A 17524-nucleotide genomic window follows, 5' to 3' on the forward strand; every position below is an offset into this window, starting at 1 on the left:
CNCCAAACATTCGGTAGAATTTATAGAATATTGTAAATATATATATATATATATATATATATATATATATATATATATATCAATCAATCAATCAATCAATAGGAAACTTATATGAACTTATATAAACTTATCAATAGGAAAATTAAATGTTCTCAAAGGCGCTATCGTAATTATATAAACATTGAAGTCTACAATACTATTAAAAAAAACACAACTTAACTAAAGTTATCAAAGTTTAACAGTGAACAAATATGTTTTTAATTCTTTTTTTAAATGTTCTAAGAGACAGTCCGGACGATCGCAATGACTGTGGCAAGCTGTTCCACTCGGTCGGACCTGCAACAGAGATACTTCGTGTGAAACTGCAAGTGTGAAACCGGTATTGTCAAAAAATTCATATCAGCTGACCGTAGATGAGACGACGCAGACATTTTTTTTGAAAATTTGTTTACGAGATATTCCGGTGACATCCCATTCAGTGATTTAAACACAAGTACAGCGATTTTGAAGGTTACTCTTTTATCTATTGTCAACCAAGTGTAATTCCTCCAGAATGGGCGTCACGTGAACAAACTTCATCCTGCCAGTTACCAATTTTGCAGCCCTGTTCTGAATCGACTGAAGAAGAGCTATTGACCTTCTTGGAAGTTTATAAAACAGACTGTTGCAGTAGTCAATTCGCGATGTTATAAAAGCAAGAATCAGCGTCACCAGTGCCGATCTATCCAATGAATGTCTGATTTGATAAATGTTTCTTAAATAAATATTACTTGATTAATATATTTTTTAATGTAGTCCTTCATTGATAAATTGCTATCAAGTAAAACTCCCAAATTTGATGCAGTTGCAGATAATGATATCTTTACATCTCCCATCACAACAGAAGAGAAATTTAGTTTTGACAACTGCTGCCACGTACCTATCAATAGCAACTGCGTTTTACATTCATTGAGCTTGAGCGAGTTTGATGACATCCAATATCCAACCTCTTTCAAACACTGGACTAATATATCAAACTCATCACGAAACGAACCTGGAGGACCAGTGACTAGAACCTGAATGTCGTCGGCAAACGCATGACAAGTGAATCCATGAGAGGAAATTATTTTGATTATATCTGCTGTGTACAAAATAAAAGAATTGGTCCCAGAACTGAGCCTTGTGGCAAACCTGTTGTTACCAAGGCAATATCAGACACTGAATTGTTAAACGAAACCTGCTGTGTTCGGTTCGTCAAATACGACCTGAACCATTTATGAGCTGTGTCTGTAATACCATAATCGTTACCTAGTCTTGCCAGCAAAACATCATGGTTTACACAATCAAATGCTGCTGATATGTCTAAAAACGATAACAACGATAAGTTTTGGACGTCCATTGCCGAAAACAAACCAGACAAAACATGTAACAATGCTGTTTCAGTAGAATGGAACTGCTTATAACCGGATTGATTACAAGGCAGTAGGTTATTTTCAGATTAAAACTTCAAGAAACTTTTAGCCACTACACGTTCCATAATTTTAGAAATGAATGAAAGATTCGATATCGATCTGTAATTATTAACATCATTTTCATCACAACCTGTTTTCATCAAGACGGGGAGAACCACAGCATGCCTGAAAGAGGAGGGAAATTCATCTAATTGAAGGCAGCAATTAACAAAGCTGGTCAGAAATTTGATGAAAAACTTCAAATACTTTTTTAAGCTGTGAGTTGGAATGACATCCTGTGAACTCGTCTTACACGGGGAATTGATTATAATATCTTTCAATTCATCTTCAGTGACCATCGGGAAGGATGAAAACATAACAGCATTATGTAGCCCACCATCATCTGTTGATTGAGTAGAAACTTTGGTAGATTGAACAATTTTGCTAACTTTGTCCGTGAAAAACTGTAACAATCGATGGGCTGTAATACCAACATCACCATCGAACATTAAACTTTTCTTGTTTCTACACAACACCTTATTAATTGCCTGCCATTTATTTCTCGAGCTTTTGCTGACCTCGATTAAATTTCTCCAATAATCTGAACGTTTGTCAGAATATAATTTGTTTCTTGCTTTTATGGAAATTATCCAATTATTACGATGATCATCTGTCGACAGTTTTCTGAAGATTCTTTCCATTTTTCTACATGTTTGTTTAGCTTTTTTACAATCATGATCAAACCTTGGTGCCATACGCTCACCTCATAGATTACTCGAATAGGCACAAATCTATCAACAATACTCTTTAACTCGTTGTTAAACATTGTTAATTTCTTTTCGACGTCATCACCACAGCATGGTTTAGATACTGGTGAAGTTAAAATAGCACCAATGAATTTTTCCTCATCTTCTGTTTTCCATGACCTAACTGATTTCATCACTGTTTTAGGGGCAGGCCGAACAATCATTGTTTCTATTTTTATGAAACTGTGATCCGAAATTATTCCACTAGGATAGATTTTAGCATGGAAAGTCATACGAACTGACAACTAAATCCAATGTACCTCCTAGGATATGTGTAGGAACGTTGACATGATTTACTAATTGAAATATATCAAATATTTTTTTTAAACGAATAGATTGGGGATCAGCAGTTCTCTCAACATGCAAATTGAAGTCATCCATCAATAAAATGTTTGAGTTTAAAATTGTTAAGTATTCCAAGATTGAAACTATTTCATCATAAAACAAAACTGTTATTGGAGCTGAGTCGAGTCTGTACAGAGCTAGCAAGATGAATACGCTTTTATTTATTGACAATCTGATTGCAATAGCTTCAAACATACTAATCAATGGCAGAGTTAACTTTTTATATTTGAACTCTTTGCGAAAGTAAACTATCAAACCACCATGACCCAGATCATGCTCTCTAATATAATCAACAAACTGAAACCCAGGCGGCTTTGCCAAACCAATTGCAAAATTACCTTCCAATCCATGCCAAGTTTCTGTCAGCACCATGACATCTACACCATCACAAATCAACCCATGAACAGTGTTAACCTTCTTCATAATTGACCTGACTTTAAGTAATCCAAACATAATATTGCCATTTTAATTTCTGTTATCCATGTCATTATTATCGACTACTTTGAGTCTTTCTTTGCAAAAAACTGAACTCCCGACCTCCCCTCTGACTCGATATAAAAAATCCTCTTTGCAACTCTCCTTCTTCTTTTTGGCATCATCAAGTAATTTTTTCAAGTCGCTCCTTTGTTGAATTGTAAGGTCATGACTTAACCGAATATTTTTCAAACTATCATCTAAAGTTTTCATCCTACGTATGTTTTTGAAGATAAGTTCTTTAATTTTTGCATCATCAAATCTGAGAAAAATTGGTCGGACAATATTGTCTCTTTTCTTTCCTAATCGTATCACCTTTAAGACATTTTTAAGACCAAAAACTCTATCAGTTAAATGGCTAATTATTTTATGAACCCTGTCATCATCATCAGCACCTTCCTTCATCCGAATAGCATCATGTTGGCTTCCCTCTTCTTTGCCTCGACAACCTTGTTCAGCGTTATTTGAACACTTTTCACATCATTATTGATTGCTTGCACACTTCTGCCAACTTTAGATTTGACAACTTCCGAAAAGATCTGTTCGTTTCACGCTTTAAAACCAATATTTCATCACATAACTTTGACCCAGAAGCATCCATTCTTGAAAGTTTACCATCACCCTCATCAATAATCGTTTTGATGGCGTCAATCTGCTGTTTAATATCCATATTCAATTTTTTCATTTTTGTCATATATATATATATATATATATATATATATATATATATATATATATATATATAACATGAAAAGTAGCCAGCCAGGAAACAATCAAGATCAACTGAACATCACCAGCTGACCATCAACCAAACTTTTCCGTCATCTCCAATTAATGGTTAACACGTGGTTACATGTCTGCATAATTGCCTCGAGCGAGTTGCATACAATCCAGCGTGTGATGTTGTTAATTATGATTCCCTGAGCTGGAAATGTAGGATTGAACAGATGCCACACATGTTGCACTGGAGGCCTCTCCGTGCATCTTAACTGGAGCCGTAAATTATTTCTCCATTTTGAATCTTTGGTTCGTATTTTCATATGTCCACTTCAACTTTTTTCAACATTGTTCCATGTTTTGTTTTCAATATTCTGTCTAATCTTTTCGGGTTCATTTCTATTTGTAGGTGTTTTCCCTTTCGCATTCATCCACCTTCTTATTTATTTATTTTTTTTATTTCCAAGTTTAAAAAACTTCTAATTTTTGTTTTATTCCATGGTGTTTATTTCTTCATTTGCTAATATTGTTGTGCTGTTTAATTTTTATTTATATTGTTTTTATTGACTTTAATTTCTTTTTCCACGTCCCTCTAACCTTTTCATTTTATACCTTTTATTTAAATTTTCAATCGTAAATGAACTAAAACAAGCTTTTCCATTTATTAACTACTCTCTATCTTTTTACTCCTGCAATTGTTTAACTAATGAAATGAGCCAGAAGCATGCAGCAAGTGACCTGCTTGCACATGTGGGGTGGGTGCCAAATGAGCTACGATAGAAAAGTGGTCATTTTTTGTGTGACGTTTGCCATTAATTTTGAGTCATTCGCTAGGCTCAACTGTAACTTTTGGTTTGGTAGTTTTTTAAGTATTGTGTGATTAGTATTGCAATCATTTAACGAACAACAAAACCTCATCTCTTTTTCTTAAAATTAATTGCAATACTAAACCAGAATCGATAATGAAGAGCAGTCATCTGGTATATAACAAACACTATTACAAACTATATCACATACTCTATTACACTGATGATGGTGAAGGTTACCAAAAAAGCTTTTATGTAAATGTATATATGAAAAATGCAGTCTAATATAATTAGAATTTTTATTATTAATTTGAATAAATTGAATAATGTAGATAAAATAATTGTTCGAAAATTTGAAAAAACTTAGTTACAAACTCAACAATGCGGAAAATGCGGTGATATTTCTTAATAAATAAATAAATATATACATATATATATTTATATAATATATATATATATATAACAAACGCGTGTTGTATATATACCTATACAACAATAACATTTTATCATATATAAAAATGGGAATGACGTTTGATTGGTTGGTGTAATGAAAGCTTTTGAGAATGGTTACTGTAAACCTCCCATGTTTTATTGAACAACAAAACTAGCTGGTTCAGCACTGCCGCATGTTTCGTCTGCATTGGGACCACTCTGGGTGACACAGGCCCTTCTTCCTTGACACGATATCATAAAGGTGTTGTACACAAATCAAAACTCACATCAATATTTCATTTGTTATGCCAAACTAAAACCTAACCGGTGTATTGTTTGCTCTTTCAAAAAAATTCTTTAACCAAAATGAACAGAAGTGTACGTTTTTGTATGTGATGTGATATGTATAATGTAAGTATGCTGTGCGTGTGTGCTCATTAATTTGCATATGAAGGTCTGCCCATGCAAAGGTGCACAAACACATACGTGTATATTCATGAGCGTGTATTTAAACGTGTAAATGTGTGCGAGGTGTACAGGTGTGTACGTGTGAACCATTGTGCGTGCGGGTTCGCCTTGGTGGCTGTTGACAGGACAGGTCTTCAATGGCGACAAGAGAAACTGACGCTGAGTGCTGCAGTACGTGCGTTAATTAATTATTCAGCGTTGTGCTAAAACAATGGGACCGTGTTATGGCGGTGATGATGACGATAATGAACCAACCAGTCAAACAACTAACCAACCAATCAAACAACTACACAACAAATCAAACAACTGACTAAACAGTCAAACAACTAACCAATCAATCAAGCAACTAACTAACCAATCAATCAAGCAACTAACCAACCAATCAAACTACTACACAACAAATCAAACATCTGACTAACCAACCAATCAAGCAAGCAACTAACACCGAACAATCAAACAACTACACAACCAACAAATCATCATCAAACAAACAAACAAACAAACGAAAACATTGACAGGACGGAAAAACAGCTCTGCACCACGCCATCTTGCATGGAGTTCTGGAGAACGATTTGGAGATCGTCAAGTTGTTACTCATGTGCGGTGCTGACGTCAACATCAAAGATGACGTAAGTTGAAGATTCCATTACTACTACTACTACTACTATTAATACTAATACTACTAATACTACTATTACTACTACTACTACTATTACTACTACTACTACTATTACTACTACTACTGCTATTACTACTACCACTATTACTAATAAAAAAATATATAATTACATTATTAACGTTACTACTACTTCTACTAATAATAACAATAACGATGAAAATAATTTTAATAATATTTTAATACCATTGCTATTACTACTACAGCAACTAATTATAATGATGATAACGTGACGATTGAAATACTAACAAATAACAAAGAATGCAACGCCGGCAAATTTTTCATCATTTCACCCAATATGTCGGGAAGTTTAAAAGTGGAATGAAATAAAAAATTTGTTGGAATTAAGATGACGTAAGTGATCAGGGTGACGTAACTATTTGTCATTGGCCCTATGAGGAGCTGAGTAGGGATGTCAGATGGGTGTAGAATGTTGTAGCAAAACATTAATTAAATTATTAATTCATTATTAATTAATTAATTGTATATTTATAATTAAATAATTATTTTTAATTAGTTATAATTGATTGATTGATTATAATTAATTAATTATAATTAATATTTATTATTTAACTTTAATTATTTATAATTAATTCATTGTTTATAATTAATTATAATTAATTAAGCAAATAATTAGTCCATTTCATTATTTTGATTAAAGATGAATTCGAAGAATTGCCAAAACATATTTAAGAGTGTTTATCAGGATGTCAAAATTTTAAGACCATTCGCAAGGATGAACTTTCAGATTAATTTTATATCTCACAATAACTCAACATCGTCTCAACTCAGTGAAAGTTGTTCATTGGCAGACTTTCAACTTAAGTGTCTGGTGGTTTTATTGTTAAAGATAGCAATCAGCTGAGTCATCTGAACAAATCTGACACTGGTCTTACCTTTTACACGGCTCTGTAAAACTGAAGTATGTTATCGGCAAGTAAATTGTTCGGAGAGTTTTGAAGGTTAGAGGCAATGAAGATGCCGTTTGTATGGGAAGTATTTAGGATGACAAAATTATACAAATTAAAGTTTTTCAACCAACAAAAAAGCAATAAATTAAAATGATTGATTGCTTTATAATCTTCAAGCATAAAGTGAATAAGACGGGCTTATCGTCTGCGTGCATGCAAGTGTTGGTGATTACGTTCAAAACATTCTCATGTAATTCATGAAGTTTTGTTTGAATTATTTTATTAATGACTTAGCCAGCTGAAACTTAATCCCTAAAAATGTTTTAATCAATTTTCAACTTTATTTAATTCAACCGATAACATTGAATGCAAACATGAAAGATGTTTTTCATCAAAACATTCCTGATTGCACAATTAATTTCAACATTCAACATCCTCTCACGTGCACACACGCATGCATGTGTGTACGTACATATCTATGCATCAGGTATGTACGTTTATGTACACATTTGTGCATGCATGTGTGTACGCATATATCTATGCAGACAAGTATGTACGTACAAAGCTAGCGCAAATAACCACACCATGATGAGGTTGCAAACTGCGGTTGTCGATAACAAATCCCAGAAACTTCGCAGATTTGTTCGTGTGATTTGCCACAGAAAATGCAGTTTCAAATGTTTACTTGAACCACTCGCACAATAAAAATTATGAAATTTAAAAAAATTTTCGGAATAAATTTTTTTAATTTTTTGTTGACTCTAAAATTCATTTTCATTACACAAAATTTGAAAAATGTTGTTTTAAAAGACAATTAGCATTTTCAAACAACGACCTTCTTTGTTGTTTTCTTATTTTACGGCGCAGTTATTAAGATGAAATGTTTCGCAGTGTTGCTTTCTTCCAATTTTATATCCAAAATTAAAATCGTAAATTACATCCTTTTTGCGGATATGCGGGCGGATGCGGATTTAAAGTGCTGTGGAAACGTTGCGGTTTGGAATGATCTTACCTGGCAGGGCTCAAGTATGCACGTACATATCTATGCCTGCATGTGTGCTTGAGTGAACCTCAGCGATTGTGCCATTGCATGGGGGCATAATGTGGTTGAGCCTCTTTCACTAAGTGTTCACGTACATCATGTTCTTACGCCCCGCTCATAAATAATACGTATATACAAAATATTCACATATATATATACCATATATGCACAAAATACATACACACAAACACACACACACATTGTCGTCACTGTCATTATATTCAACTTCTTTTATAATTCTCGTATTCATCATCCTCGTCATTGTCATCATTTTCCACTGATTCATGTTCATCTACATCTACTATTGCTAATTTATGTTCATCATCGCGGTCGTCATCATACTCACCCACTACTGACCATTCATCCTCATCTTCATCCTCCTCTTCATCATCCTCGTCAGGTTCATCATCATCGTCGTCTTCGTTGTTTTATTCATCATCGTCGTCTTTATCCACTGTTGTTAATTTACGTTCATCGTCATCGTCATCATCTTCCGTAACTATTGTAAATCCATTTTCATCATCATTGTCATCGTATTCATCTACGTCATCATCATTATCTTCAGAAACCATTCAATTTGACTACTTCAGAAATATGAACTGAACTTGTAAAATATATATTTGAAAGTATCATTTTTACATATCACCGAAAAATTGAAGGAAGATTGAAGTATTTCACAAGAATTGAGAACTTTTGCCTAGTTTATTTACCTGGCTGATGATTATTTTAGTCACCTATCTAGTTCGGCACACATAGCAATACAGCATTCATTTAAAACATTGTTGCTTGGCTGCTTAACACCATCTTGTGTTGTTTTTTGGTTACTCAACATCATCTCGTGTTGTTACTTAGTCGCTCAACATCATCTCGTGCTGTTGGACTGCGTGTGGAATCTATTTGTTTGACATTTTTGTTTTAAAATGTTACACCTAAACAAAAAGCTTTTTAATTTTTGCTGATGAGTTTAAATTTGGTAATACAATAATATTACAAGGTGAACTTTTTCCCATAAGACTGTGAATTCTAAATAGCAAATTTAGTAAATAATTCAGTTTGTTGTCCATGAGTTTGTTAGCCTCCACGCTCACACGCACACGTGTGCAAGTGTTTACAAGCGAATGCTGTACTGGGTAATGCATGCAGCGAAAAATAAATCATGTAAATTATGGCGTACGGAATGAAAGTTTTATTGTCTGGAGGTGCAGTGACTCACGCGTGCAGACGCAAACTGCTTGCGATTCTCTGCGTTGCGTGTTTCATATGCACCCATTAATGTAAAAACTTATTTTATTTCATTTGCCAAACATATTATCAACCTATTTGTTAATATACAATCTTTTTTTATATGCTCCAATTGGTTTCAGTCCTTAGATCAGCGGGATATGAACCGTTTTGAAATGAAATAACACCTGATTAGCTAATATTTAATGTTGATTTTAATAACAGATCATTATTATTATTTTATTATTATTATTATGCTCAAGTCAAAAAGCTTTTCTAAGCTGAAATTATAGATGGTACCCAACCAGTTTCACCTAGACAGTACAGTAGGGTTTCATTCAAGCACTTTCCTTAGTACTTGGGAAGTGTTTGGAACCTAGCAGCGAGATTCGTTGCGCCTTTGACACGTCTTATTTTTTTGGTATCTCTTCAAGAATTTTTACTCGTTCAATGCCGGAGCTCCCATTGCGCCAACCACTACAGGTATTGTTCTAAAATTATCAACCCAAGAGCTTTTACAGATTTATAAAGTCTTGATCGTAGTGGTATTGGGATGTCACGCCGCATCAATATAGAGGCAAGGAGATGCCATTTAATCCAGGCTGCACGTATGCGTGCTCGAATGGCATCATAATAATAATCATAATAATAATAATAATAAGCATCATCATAATCATAATAATAATAAGTATCATCATCATAATCGTAATAAGCATCATCATCGTCGGAAGAAAAAAATTATTTGTTGAATATGCTATAATATTATTTTATTTATTATTATTTATTACGCAACTGACCAGAGGACCACACAGGCCACTTGCCCGGCCAGAAAAATGATATACATATATATATATATATATATATATATACATACTATATAATATATATATTATATGTATATATAATATATTATATATATATTAAATATATATATTAAATCATTAGATACAAATAACATAAACTGCTTAAGATGCTTCGTTATATAAATGATACCTGCCCTATAGAATGTAGAGTTGTGAACATGTGTGTGGGCTGTGTGTGTTGTGTGTGCATGTATATGTATGTGTGTACGTGCGAGCCTGTGTACGTGCAACTTATTTTTGCCACACATTCGTTTGTCTCGTCACGTTCATTGAATATGGCAGACGTAAATATAATTACGCACGAACGTAATCATTGCCTTCGTGCTTCAAATAAAAATAAATGGATGGAAAAAATTTTCACAATCACGCTTTGATATGAAAAAATTTGCGCGCCTCACTGGCACACGTTTCACGCAATGCACTGCAGGTAGGTCGGCGCAGATTCTCAAACAGTCGAGAAAGAACATCTCAAAATACGAGCAGTAAGCAAATAATCAGGCAAACAAATTTTATGAGATCAAACACACATGCACCCACCAATACTTAGATATAGACAACTTAAACACAAACAAACACACAGACACCCAAATACACACACCAGCTGGTCAGGTTCCACGCGAGTTGTGAGTCTCGACTATGGGCGTCAAAAGACTTTCAGATTTATTACCGCGAATATTGCCGTATTTTATTTTTGTTTTATATCTGAGCATGCATCTTGTTAAGATTGAAAATGTGTGCATGTGTTATATTATAATTAGATGTAAAACCTTACATTGAATGTTTGAATTGAAAGAAGCGAAACTATGATGTTGGTTGTGCAGACAAACGTTAAAAGTTTTGCACGACGAACCCCACCCCAAGTCGCTGTTGATGTTTGCTTTTGTTGTTGTAGAGATGCATTGCAGTACTGCGGCAAACGCTCATTCACATGTTCGAATTATTTTACTTTTTTATTTCACCATGATATAATTTAGACTTATTAGTGAAGGTTATTAAATGTTATCAAATAATATTTACAATCATCGATGTTATTAAGTGTTAATGGATGTTATTCCCCGTTTGCAGACGTCACAGAGGGAGTCCTGCTTGCACCTGGCTCTGAGGTTAGGTCATCTGGAGGTCATCAGACTGGTCCTCGAATCTGCAACACTGGACATCGTAAAGTGTGACGCCCTGCAAAAATCAAGGGTTGTTCATTTTGTTCAATTATTTTTTTATGCCGACAACTTTTTCATCAGCGCATTCAATTATTTTCACCGTCAAATCTTTCGTCGCATGAAATGCTGCGGACACGCATATTAAACGAACTCCGTATTGTGTGATACCAGTTAAGCAGGTCTTGTTAATCCATATTGTTAATGATCGTTTTAATGATTGTTTGGCACATCGTGATATTGTCTGCTCCTTCCGGAAAGTTTGAAAATCCTGTTGAAAATTTAATAAAAAATATTTCGTCTCAATTGCTACATTTGTGTATAGTGGAAAGAAAAATTTAAAATTATAAATTAATAATACCTCTTACCAACTCATCTATTGACAAATTGTAACAGGATGGTTTGAATAGCATTTCAGATATTAAATGGCAATTGGCAACAAAAACAACTATAACAATCGTTTAGTTATTTAACCATCAGCAGCATATTTTTCATATTTAGCGCCACTTTTGTTGCAACTTCTGAACCACGGTGCTCTCCAAGGAGTTTTGTAAAATGAGCCAGTTAACAAATTCAATCCCTTCAATCCCTTTATGCAGTAAGAGATAGTTGGATTAATAAAAATATTATACAGATATTATAACATCTTATTGGTGTACGTGTTTTGATTTTGTATGTTTTCATGTGTGTATTTATTTGTATGTATGTATACTTGCAAAAGTATGTGTTTCTATTCATTTCTTATTTTGTAATCATTAAAAATTCCTCAAAAAGTGTTCAATGTTTGTGTTTACTGATTCTTAAACTAATTTGGTTGTGACTGCATAGCAATGATACGATGTATTATTCTTTTGGAATGAAATCTAAACATATGATTGGAGGCGAGTACATGCGAACACAAGATCTCACATGTAACCATTAAAAGAGGTATCATAATTTAAAATGACACATGAAGAGAGTTGGCACGTTGTTTGACGCGCATCAGTGTCAACGCTCTGAGTTGTAGCTTTTTTAAATTCAGTTGTGAAATTCTTGGAGAAAATTGTGCGTGTATTTTGTGTGACTTTCAGGAATTTTAATTAATTAGTTTACAGAATACTTATAAATATTAAGTTTGTGCGTTCACTACTGTAGTTGATGTAGTTTTATTTATATGTGTAGTTTTAAAATCAAGGTCAATTTCAAGATTAAATTCAAGATATTCTAAACAATTACCAAAGGCGTTTAACATGATGTTATATTCTAGATGAACGTTTGAAACAAGAAATACACCCGACACCTTCAAAAGTGTTGCAAAATTAACAAAACAATATGCCAAAAAAGAGCCAATTGATAGTTTAAATTATTAAAAAGGACTAACCTGAACGAATTGTGAGTACATTGTGATTTAATTTTATTGTTAGATTTTTAAAAAATATAAGAATAGTATCGTGTTCCTGGTGTGTCATTTATTTGTGTACAAGATTCGCTCCAGATTAGTGACTTATTGAAGTTTTCGTCAGACAGAATGTCTAATTTGGGAGGCGTGATAGCCCAGTGGTTAAAGGCGTCTGGTCGTGTTTCGCAGTTTCCGGGTTCGAATATGACAAATAGACTCCCGCCAATTGCCTGCTTCTGTGATGCGTCGTTTAGCCCGTAATCCTATACTTGTTTGTGCCAGAGTTGTTGATTCCTCAGGACTTTGGAAGAGTGTACGGGACAGTTTTTAATCCATTTTCAATCAATTGCCTTTCTACACACAGTTTCTTTGTTAAGTTTCATTACCGCAAATGAGGTTTTCACCGAAGCTATTTTAAAACTTCCAACGAAAATTGATGCTGCCGAATGAAACGAGGTACGTGCATGCGTCGGAAATGTGATTTATGAGGATGTTTTTGCATGTATGCATGAGCTTTCACGCCTCCTGAAGCATCGCGTTGACGCCGATGCTTCATTCACAGCACATACATCTCTGCAGAGAGACGGCAAATCAAATAATGATGACGTATAATTATTCAGGCAGTGCTAGTCTCGTGGTGTGCCTCCAAAGTACCTCAAATGTTTGCGTGTGTGTGTGTGTGCGTGCGTGTGTGTGTGCCACATAAATCAGTTTTTTTTGTTACAAAAAAATTTTCCAACATGAAAAAAATGTTTCATTTAAATAAAATTTTGATCAAGAAAAAAATAAACTTATAGCAAAATTATTCACAAGTTAACCATTTTTTATACAAAATTAAAGTAGCTGATTTAATTAAAAATCACAAAAACAATGAATAATTTAATAAAATATATTAATTACAGCAAAAAGTTTCTGATGACTAAATCATGTGCAATTAAATTCTCGTTATTCACTAAAATATCATTACATCATTACGGCACAAAATTAAATTGCATGTTTGTACCGTATTTGGATTCATATTTTTGTGTGTTTGTACATGTGTCTGTTTGTTTGTTTTGGTATGTATGGCTGGTGAGCCAGCATGGCATTTTTGCAGAAGGCAGATGTAGGAACATAAATATGCAGAATGATGTTGTCGTGCTGTATGAGCTGACTAATGAATGAAATATGAACCATCAGAATTCGCACGTAATTCCTTTTAAAAATCAAGAAACAAAATTTTTTCTCGTTTGGCTTAAAATGTTCGCTTGTCAAATTAGCACTGTGCATATTAGCATTTTTTATTGCCAAGTTTGTTGTTACAAAGTTTAAAATTTTTTCAAACGTTTACTCTATTGGCTATTTATTGTCAAGTTGCTTGCTGTTGATTTTTATGCGTGAATGTTCATAATTGTTAAATATTTTAAAATTAAATTCACTCGAAATAATTAAAAAAGTTTAATATTGCAAAGTAATTAAAAATAATCTTTAAACATTGGAATTTTTTTAACTTTTCTTTAAAAAAAATTTAGCATACCATTTTTACATGTTAGCCCTTTTAATTTAAAAACTTGCTGGCTACAATTTAATCCATGTTTCCACTTTTCAACTCAGGCAGCATCATCAAGTTGATCCAACCTCCGTTTCAAAAATTTTCAAACTTTTCCATCAATTCATCTGCACGTCCAAACAACAACGCATTCTTCCTTCTATTAGTCCAAATGTTAAAAGCATTTTGGCATTTTTTTCATGCATATCCTAACATGAATACATTAATTCAACCATGCATCCATACATACATACATGCATTCATTCAACCATGCATTTTTTTATAGCGTCACTCCATTTCATTGCTCGTTTAATCCTTGCAATTGCATCGTCCCAATATTTATACCTCTCCTGATGACCTGTTCCCCCCTCATAGACAACAAAGTGGACGAGTCGCAACGTTATCCGAGAAAGCAATTCCAAAGAACATTTATATTGTAGTCTTTTTTCATCTCTTTATTTTTCTTTCCTTCATCTTCGCGTACATTTCGTTTTATTGCGACTTCATCTTTATTGATTTACATGTGATTATCATTAGGTACTTCGGCGTTCCTTAATGTTCCTCTCTTCAATCGTGTTTGAGCTTTAAAAATATTTATTGCAGCGTTGAAAACTTCTTTCCTATCCAAAAACGTGCATGTGAGAGTTGGTTGGAAGAAAACATGGATAGGATGCAAGCCTGTACCGATACATTGCAACAACCAACCAACACAACAAATAACAAAACTATCAACCTACCAAAACAACAACCAACCATCACAACAACCAACCAACACAACAATCAACCAACACAACAACCAACCACCACAACAACCACCACAACAACCAACCACCACAACAACCATCCAACACAACAACCTCACTAAAACCACTCCACACATACATGTTGCCTGTGCATGGGAGCAGGAAGATAGATATTAAACTGGGTACTCGCAGTTTTTCTATCGCCGTGAATGCCGTTTTGAAGATTGGTGTTGTTTCGCGCCAGAGACATTGACTTTCATTGTTGCTGCTGTTTATTAAAGAGCTGAATAAATTTAATTTAATTTTTTTGCAGCATCTTTCATAATATTAGTGTTCCTGGTAGCAGAACCATTTGAGATACACAGCCACTGATTGGCACGGAGAGCAACTAACTGCTTGACTCTTTCCACAATCGGATTGTGTAAACTGCTGTTGCAGGAGACCGCCTACCTCAGTTTTCGACATCACACTATAGAAGAATCTTCAACTTTAACAACTGAAATATTTCGTTCCTGTGTTTCGTTTCGTTCCAACTTGAATTAGGTTTTTGCTTCCATGGATGGCATGCAGTTTAGACAGTCCGATTGTGGAAAGAGTCAGGCAATTGTAATTTCGCAATTCAAACTGCATATTTCAGTTGTTAAAGTTGAAGCTTCTTTTATGGTGTGATGTCGAAAACTGAGGTAGGTGGTCTCAGACAACTTGTTCAAATTTGAGACGATCGTTTCTTTTGTCTATACTTTCAAAATAGTATAACTTCAATAATAATAATAATAATAATAATAATAAATAATAATAATACTTTTTTACTTTTTAAATTCCAAAATAGAGTAAAATCAGACTTATCCAAGACTAACAAAATATTAAATACAATTAAAAGTTTTAAGATAAAATCAATAATTAAATAATACATTGACTTGTCATTGTTGATGGAGAATCAGGACAATGATGATACGGTTGCATAAAAGTTGATTTCACACAATGTATCTTTCACAATAAATATCATAAAATGACGAAATTGAATTGCTTAACAAGGGATAATAATAATAACAATATTATCACCATTATGAATAAACAGCCACAAACAGTAGTGGTTGCAGCGGTAACGAAAATACAAGCGACAATAAGAGCATTGATAATGATTGAAGAAATAACAACATCAACTGCCTGGCAAATATTTATGCGAAAATTTTTTCACTTTTGATAGTTTATTGCGCTATTTCATTGTTTTTTTTTCTTTATATTTTTGCTGTTTATATTTTTTTTTCATTTTTTCCAATTAAAAAGATTTATGGGCGGATGTATGCGAGACATTTCCTTGCATCCAATGCTGCTTTTAATCTATTTTCCTACATAATTTTTTTTTTCACAGCCACCTTTTCTTGAAAGCTATTTATCGAAATGAATAAATTCAGTCCGAGTTAGACAGAAAAAATTTTGACGCTAAAGTAGGCGCGTGTGTGCCTGCTTGGGGGTTGGACTTTATGAATGCATGTAGGTTGTTGCTTGGCTCCAAGCTGGCTGCATAATACGCAGCACTAGCACCTCCATGTCTTTCAGAGAACTCGCTTCTCAAACACACGGGTCTTGTTAGATTTTGAGACGAACTTCATTCTAAATTCTAAACTATTTATATTGCACGAGCAAAGATTCTAACGTTGTTGTTTTTATAATTACAACATTTCTGATTGTTGTTGCTGAAGTTTTGTTACATTTTACTGGGCGTTCATACGTTCAATTTTGTATAAACAATCGAGGAAGAAAAAAAAAGACAACAATCCACATTTTGTTAAATAATCAAATTACGTAATTATGAAATTAATTGAATAAAACTGCATTAAAACTTTACTTTTTAACAAAATTTATTTAAATTAACCACCTTAAAACCAGATTGAACTATCAAGTTGCTTGTTGTTCTTTCCAAATTTAAATTATTTTTCATTTATACGTACAAAGCAGTTTTTTTTTCACTCCACATTCTTTTATTCAACATTTGAAACTTTCCATTAAGAAAAGGTGTTAGCGTCGACTCATAAATTAAATTACCATACATGTATTCTATAAGTTGAGATCTTTTGGAGTTCATTTTAGTTTGCATCAGGTTTATTCCATGACTCGCTTTACAAGGGTTGTCAATGTTAACTTAATTTTTTAAAATTTATTTCTATATTTTACTTTCACATTCAAGGCATCCAACACTTTTTACAGAAACATACACATTTACTAAAATCAAAATGTTCTTATGAATAAGAAAATATATAAAAAAAAATGTGTCGCTATAAAAATGGACAAAATCATTCTTATTCACACTAACACACGAGTGTGAAGGGAACATATTAATTTAAGTGGAATGCATCACCTTACACTTTTAACGTAGCAATCTCCTAGAATGGCGAAAAATTAAATAGATGAACCTACCAATAGATGACAGTACAGTTTCCAACTTTAGAAAAAATTACTAGTTTATTGATTCAAATAAATCAAACACCTCACGCAACAATTTAGTCACTTTTTGCCAAAAGAATTTTAA

The 17524-nt window shown here is 33.4% G+C and overlaps 2 protein-coding genes across 2 annotated transcripts; both read right to left on the reverse strand.

Annotated features, from left to right (window-relative positions):
- Positions 1-2452: 2452 nt before the first annotated feature.
- On the reverse strand, positions 2453-3740 carry HELRODRAFT_160942 (hypothetical protein; the record flags this gene model as incomplete). Its single annotated transcript, XM_009020940.1, has 3 exons — positions 2453-2995; positions 3119-3269; positions 3568-3740. The coding sequence occupies 3 exons, from the start codon at positions 3738-3740 to the stop codon at positions 2453-2455; spliced, it is 867 nt and encodes a 288-aa protein (XP_009019188.1).
- A 7555-nt stretch (positions 3741-11295) lies between these two features.
- HELRODRAFT_160943 (hypothetical protein) lies at positions 11296-11758 on the reverse strand (the record flags this gene model as incomplete). Its single annotated transcript, XM_009020941.1, has 3 exons — positions 11296-11364; positions 11419-11616; positions 11714-11758. 3 exons carry the CDS (start codon positions 11756-11758, stop codon positions 11296-11298), a joined length of 312 nt encoding a protein of 103 aa, XP_009019189.1.
- Positions 11759-17524: the final 5766 nt, after the last annotated feature.

The sequence above is a fragment of the Helobdella robusta genome, assembly GCF_000326865.2.
Source record: "Helobdella robusta unplaced genomic scaffold HELROscaffold_3, whole genome shotgun sequence".
NCBI classification, from domain to species: domain Eukaryota; kingdom Metazoa; phylum Annelida; class Clitellata; order Rhynchobdellida; family Glossiphoniidae; genus Helobdella; species Helobdella robusta.